This window comes from Melozone crissalis, unplaced genomic scaffold, assembly GCF_028551555.1.
Source record: "Melozone crissalis strain CALT ecotype California unplaced genomic scaffold, PUWL_Pcris_2 ptg000018l_1, whole genome shotgun sequence".
NCBI lineage: Eukaryota > Metazoa > Chordata > Aves > Passeriformes > Passerellidae > Melozone > Melozone crissalis.
Genome location: NW_026535796.1, coordinates 33,355,461 through 33,362,486, shown reverse-complemented (window position 1 = coordinate 33,362,486; position 7,026 = coordinate 33,355,461). Strand labels below are relative to the sequence as shown.

The 7,026-nt window shown below is 42.2% G+C and overlaps 1 protein-coding gene across 2 annotated transcripts in view; it reads right to left on the bottom strand.

Annotated features, from left to right (window-relative positions):
* Positions 1-2,308: 2,308 nt before the first annotated feature.
* Positions 2,309-7,026, bottom strand: part of MIA2 (MIA SH3 domain ER export factor 2) — a 36,188-nt gene continuing 31,470 nt past the window's right edge. For both annotated transcript variants that reach the window (XM_054276406.1, XM_054276407.1), the window contains 4 exons: positions 6,861-6,992; positions 4,300-4,376; positions 3,646-3,901; positions 2,309-2,873 (listed from right to left, as the gene is read on the bottom strand). In XM_054276406.1, coding sequence (XP_054132381.1) covers positions 2,725-2,873; positions 3,646-3,901; positions 4,300-4,376; positions 6,861-6,992 — 614 coding nt within the window. In that variant the 3' untranslated portion in view covers positions 2,309-2,724. The remainder of the gene's footprint in view (positions 2,874-3,645; positions 3,902-4,299; positions 4,377-6,860; positions 6,993-7,026) is intronic.

Sequence of the window (7,026 nt, the reverse complement as noted above, 5' to 3'; positions counted from 1 at the left end):
GGAGTCTGGTCACTGGCTGTGGCTTGTGTTCAGGGATGAAGTCAGTGTACCTAAAACAGATGGCTAGAATCTATCTTGGAAGTTTCAGGGAGTCCATTAAAGCAGGAGGGTGTGGTGAAAGCCATACCTTGAGCAGTGGTGGAGAAATGCACCCCTGATTTTTCTCCTCTCTTAGGAATAGATAGAAGTGAGGTTTGTTGTCTGCCTGTATTTTCAGCAGTAATCTTTATTAGTGATACCAGGATGAAGGGATTCAAGCTGAAGTGATCTGTAATTGTTAGGAAATTAAGATAATCTTAATATTCTCTTGCATTTGGAGTGGGACCTTACAAAATATTGCAAAATTATTTTGAACTTGCACGATCCCAAAAGGAATTTTACTTTTGTTGTTTCTTTGTATTTGCTGAAGAGATGGCAATGTCAGTCTTTTGCATTCTAGGCTGAGCTGTAGGAGCTTGGAACACAAGCCTTCATCTGTCAAAACTTATTCTTTTGCTTATTCTTTTGGGGGTGGGCAGAAGAGGGACTTCCTCATGTACAGTTTTGTGTGGCCTTTCTGCATTTGACAGGTTACCATCTACCTGCTTCCTGTTACATGAACCTGACCTTGCCTCCAAATTTGCAAATAAAATTTTGGACTGCTACTAGGGAGGGGAAAAATGTCTCAAATTATGCCATTCTCTCTGCAGGATGATCCAACCCATGCTTTTCCTGCATTTTCTTAGTTCAGCTAGCTTTCCTTTTGCCTGCAGCTTTCAGTACCATTGTGGGCATAGACTGTTTTGGTGGAGGAAGAATTTTTCAGTTAACTTAGAACAAATATTTAACCCACATGGAGAAAATACTGTGTTTGCTCAGAAAACAGAGATACATTCATAGTTTGTTTTTGCACCTCCCAGGTGAGTTGGGGAAGGAATGAAAAAGGTTTATGGCAGTGTTATCAGCCCGGGATTTCTGTGCTATACCCTGGTTCTCTGTGCAGGAGCAAGGTTGTATTTCGCAGTTCTGGTTGCTCCTAGGGCTGTTGACAATGACAAGGGTAAAACTCAGTAATTCCTTTGAGAATCCTTGTGAAGTCTCTCAGGCAAACTCATAGCCATCAACTAATTGGCTCAAGCTGATGCAACAGTCACGTTAAACTACATGCTTTATTTAACATGGATGGTGCTTTAAAATGTCTGTTGTCAGAATCTGTCATTGAATCACTGGAGTACAAATGCTTAACCTAAATGCTTTGAGGGCTAAACTAGAAGCAGAAGGGGTAAAGAAATTGTAGGAGTGAGCCGTGGAAGAGTTCTACAGCTCAAACAAGCCAACGTGGAAACAATGGTAGGAGCAGGAAGACTGAGCTCTAAGAGAAAATGCTCTCTTGGCAGACTCTACCTAAGAAATTACAAAAAAAGTGGGCTGGAGTTTTTTTTGGTAACTTCTAATTATGGGGTGTGGTGGCTGCATTTACATTAAAGCCTGAAACTGTGTGTTATGTGTGTGTGCATGCAGAGAATGGAGGCTGCTGGTTGAACTGCTGCTGACTTGGGGCTTGCTAAAAACAGTTTGCTTCTTTATCTAAGAGGGTCCCTTACCAAATGACTGAACTGAGTCCTTACATTATTTTCAAGTTGATGCCAAACTGTCAGAACAGCCAGCAGCTCCTGGCAGAAATCTTTAGATTGTACAGTCACCAGTGAAAGCTGAGCTGGGCTCTGCCCAGATGCAGCCTGGCACAGGGCAGCCCCGCCCTGCACTGTGCCTGCTGGGACAGCCACTCCTGCCAGGGAAGCACCACACAGGAACCTGAGGAGGTGAACCAGGTCCACACCAACTCCTTTCATAGACAAAGACTTATTAATGCTGCAGTTTGCCACTTCCTTCTTGTACTTTTTAATTCTGCTTTTGTCCTGCCCAGCATTTTCCTAATACTGAAAAACCTGAAACCTAATAAACCAAACTTATGTTGAGACAGTAAAAACACACCCCTCCTACTGATTTGCTGCAGACGTGTCTTCAAAAGCAAGGGCTGGGCTGTGCTGGAGCATATCCTAGCTATGACTCCTTGCTACCAGGTCATAAAAACCCCCTGTACACATCTTCAATAAACACTACACTCCAGCTTTTGAAGAGTAATGGGAGAGTTGCTCAGCTTTTCTGCTGCCTCTTCCCCCTCAGTGTCATGGCAGGAGAACTGCCACAGTGTAGAGCTTGAGAGCTGAAAGGTCACCTATGAGACCATTTACAGAGGGGACTCGAGTGAAGAATCATGGTTATTCATCTTTACCTATCTATTATATGATGTTACCAGTGACATTGCTTTCATTTTCTGTAGATTTTTATTAACTGTTTCCATTTGTTTTCACATCCTATTCATAAAGCAGCAAGCATCACTTTTGGCATGCAGAGAGACTCCCTGTACAGCTCAACCAGCACAAAGCAGCTGGACTTTTACAATAAGGTTCACATGATTTAATTTTATACACCTCTGAAGAGACTACTCAAGTTAGAAATGCGTAATTTAAAATGACTATTGTACAGTGGAAATCACTTATTCACAATATTCATAGGTATTTAATTCTTTATTTACAAAATACTATCCTGAGAATTTTTCCTATTAAGCTTCAATTTGAGCGAAGTAGTTTGTATAGACCTAAGTAACAATGGTTACTTAACACAAGGAAAAATGCCAGTAGGAGAGCACAAAACTGGTTCAGGACCTTCCCCAGATGACTGTCAAGTCTCCTGCTGTGGTTCTGGTTCTACAGCTGATGGATTTGACTGAGATGGTTCAACTCTATTTTCAGGAGGAGGTGGTGGAGGCAAAAATCCAGGTCGTGGAGGTGGATAGTGAGGATAAGGTCTCATTGGAAATGGATTTCTTACTGTGAGAGAATCAGAGTAATGCAGTTAATATAAATCACAATAGTAGACATGTACACCTGCTCCTCCTGCTGGCTTACTGTTCAGCTAGGCCCGTCTAACTAGAAGTCACACGTCAGGATCCAAAGAGACAGAGATGCCAGGCTTCCAAAACCATCACTTTTCTCGGTAGTTACCCACAACAGTCTCAAAGCAGCAGCCAGCCACTGCCAGCTCCTGGGCTGCTTCTGCCCCTTCAGTCTGCCACAGAAACCCTTACATGCCATACCTTACAGATATTTTCACAGTTCTTTACATGTACTCAGAGAACAGCAAGAGTCTGAAAGAAGTCCTGCAGTCTGATACTTACACCTTGCTCCAGTCATGCAAACTCCAAGGGAAAACAGTTGTTTTGGGACTGTCCCTTTGCAGGGCACCAGCACACTTCAGAGCCAGAGGATGAAACTTTTAAGATTTATGGAAGATGCAATTTCATAGGAAGAAAAGGATTAAGGTAACCTACCAACTTGCTTTCCTACCCCCCAAAAAGAATCCTTTAGATGCTGAACAGTACGTGTTCCATATTTTCCAGCCAAAGTTAGTATTTGTTACAAGATCAAGATGAGCTGTTGTGAAAAAGGAAGTGTACAACACAACAAACCTCAATCAGAAAAGATGCTCCCTGTTAGCTGAACTGAGAAGCAGCTGTGCAAGTATGCACACATCTACCCCCTGTGGCACCTCAGTACCTGCACAAGGCACTCATGCTCATCAGCTCGTGCTAAAGGCACGTACTTGGCAGCGGAGGGCGCGGAGGCCCGAAGTCCCGTGCTGGAAAGCACTCCCGTGGCACTGGAAAGCATTCCCGTGGCCTGTAGATGGCAGCAGGAGGAGGGGGAGGAAAAGGAGGACCTCTCCTCATGAAAGGTACTGGTGGTGCTCTGGGATCCACAGGCATCAGCGGGGGTCTGACTGGAGGGAAAGGTGGGGGTGCAAACCCTGAAGCCACAGCTTCACTTTCAGGTGCCAGCGACTGATCAGGGAGCGAGTTCTGCAACACAAGGAAACCAGGGAAGTTAGGGGAGGGAAAGGGAACATCTCCAGTGCCACCAGGCCCACTTTCACATGGCTGAGACACTAGCTAAGAGCTAGTTCCAACTCTGCCTTAGCTGCAGCAAGATCCTGAGCAAGGCTTTCTACATGTACTGACCATCTGCTTGAGCATAGTTTCATCTTTTGGGACAGAATTACTTTTCAACAGGGATTATATTAGTAATACATCAAAGTAATTCACAAGACAATAATTGTTGTGGCAAAGTATACATATAATTTTATAATTTGCACTGAAGAGTACAATATAATGTGACCAATGGACTACAGACAAATGTTCCTATGTTTTGTGCAGAAAATGAAAGCTTCTTTAAATCAAGCCTCTCTGTAGCTACTTACACTAAGGTTAGAATGATCCTTCATCCCCTCTCCACTTGGTTCTGTTTGTGGATTATGTTCTGAAGATGTCTGTCCATCTGTATGCAAAAGTTTAAAGTTATTCAGTGCTGATCTCTTTCTCTCCATTGATTTCAGTATTTTTTTCTGAAATCAGGATAGACTGGCCACAAAACCAACAGCAAGAACAGTTCCATTTTCCCCCCTCCCTCCCATTAATAGTTTATTTCTTCAGTAAGCCCCATGCTGGGAATGGCTGGGCTATGACATGCTTTTGGCACACAGTTTCACACCAATCCTATTCAAGTATGACAAAAGCCAATTCCCTTCTTGGCTGACAAATATCAAGCAAACTTCCAGAACTACATCAGTTTTGGATGAGTAGTCAGAAGAAATTATAATAATAATAATAATAATAACCATCATCATTATCATCCTCCTCCTCCTCTCATTAGCCTTATTTACTTTATAAGTAAAGAGATAAATAGAAACTTCAGTCTTTTTACTTTTAAACTTTGCTAGGAACAAGTATTTTTATTAACAGCTAGAGAAAACTATTAAAGGGAATTGTCAGAGAGTAGAATCTGACTGGAAAAAAATATACTAAAAATATACACTAAATACACTTTCTTTAAATGAACAACAACCCCCCAAATCTGGATTTGAAAAATATTGCTTTCTTATGCTTCAGCCTGAATAGAGATGATTATACTGAAAAAGAACAAACCAAAACAAGCCTTTTAACTAGTGACAGAGTTTTTATGTACATGTTGTATTTCTACTCCTTGAAAGGAAACGAAGCTTTTTTTCTCAAAGAACAGACAGCTCTTTTCAAAAACTCTAAGTTACTTGTCATTTCAAGCAGGCCCGGCCTTGTTGATGATATTGTTACTCAATCTAAAACACTTCAACTCCTATGTCACACAGACAAAGAGAATACTCGTGCCTTGATATTTATGTTGCATAACACTTTGCATTTTAGGTCCTTAGAAGTTCCTCCCAAACTCTGTCAGCCTTTAACTCTTCTTTCTGACAAGAAGTTTCCTGCTCCAGGTACCTCCTCAAGTGAAAAGTTTCATAGTTTACCACACCATCTTAGGAAAATCCATATCCTTTTGTTCACCTTAAATAACATTTTGATTATCTTCTTAAGAAATGTGACCTGTTAATTCTAATGAGTAGGAGCCTTGATTTCAGTACTGTGAGACACTGCTGTTCTGAAGTCAGATGTTCTGGATGGGCTGTTTTTTGGTGGTTGGTTTTTTAATTGAATGGCTTTTTTGGGGTTTTGGGTTTTTTACGAATACTCAGCCAACTCTAGTGAAATTATGTGTCTCTAAAAAGCAACATTCACACATTCTTAATGACCTGTTAAATGCTTGCAACAAAGTTATCCAAAACCCCGTTTCCATTCAAGCAGCTCTGAATTGCCCAGAACTGACTACAACGTTTTAAAAAAATTAATTGTTGCTTGGCAGTGACTGAAGAAAGGGTAAAAAAAGGATGCATTAATAAGAACAAAGACAGTGCATCTCTGCTGTCCTTCAGTCAGCAGCCAGGTGCTAGAAGAAAGACGGAACACGAAGTATCAGAAGGCAGAAGTGAGAAAGCAGAAGCAAAACTGCCAGAAGGCTTGGAAAGAGGGAAGGTCAGGAGCTGCACAGGAACAGAACTGTCCTCCAGTAAAGAACAACTCCCTGTGAAACCTGAACCTTCAACTTGAAACTACATTCAGCATTCCCAGTTCTCACACACTGTGACACCGAGTAGCAAAGGTTCTCCCTCTGGCCAGAAACGGTGCAAGGGAGATGGCAACTTCCTACTGACCCTGTCAGGAACTGAGTCCTGGGTGGTGAAGTTTCTGCTGGGAATTTAATGGCTTCACTTCACTGATGAATCAGACACATGTGACTTACCAGGGCATTACATAAAGATGAAAAATGCTTAGTAAGTATGAAGCTCTGTGACCAAACTTTACCTATGAGTTTCTGGCAGTTGCCAAGCGTCACAAACTAAAACGTCCATAATTGGCAAATTCAAAACTAGTGGGTCAGTGAAAGGTGTGATTAAACTGGGGCAATTCACTGTTAACTACAAGAAGCTGCCACTATGGTCAACAGTTGGAAGGAAGAGGCCTCTGTGCACCAAGCCAGTGGACACCTGAACATTTGGCTGTTTCTGTTTCACTCTCTGTGAGTCCTAAGCCTTTCTAACTTTACCAGATGTGGTACAGAAACGCAAGTATGGGTTTGTGATGCTTTAATGCTGTGATGAGACTCATGGGAGGGACCAAAACAGACTCTCAACCAATTATGAGTGGTTAACACACAGAACAGTGAGGGCAGACTACAAAAATACCTGATGACTGCCATTGACAGAATCCTGCCCACCTGACAGCAGGGAGGGCTATTGCTCCAACAGGGAATGGCTGCATCAAGGCCAGCAGGTGTTCAAATGTTTCTTACACAATGGAACTTCACATCTGTGGTAGCTAAAAACCTGTCCTCTTGCCACAGCTTACCATAGGATTTTCCATTCTAGAGTATCATGGAAGCAATTCCCACCTGTTTTATCAAAAGACTGAACATTGTAAGCTCGTAGTTCTGCTGGTCCAGAAAGTCTTCCAGTATTTGGAGGATTAGGGAAAAATCTTTCTTGTCTTCGAGGAGGAAGAGCTGGATCAGCATAAGGCTCACCTAACAATGAAGAAATCACACAAAGCAGGTCTGT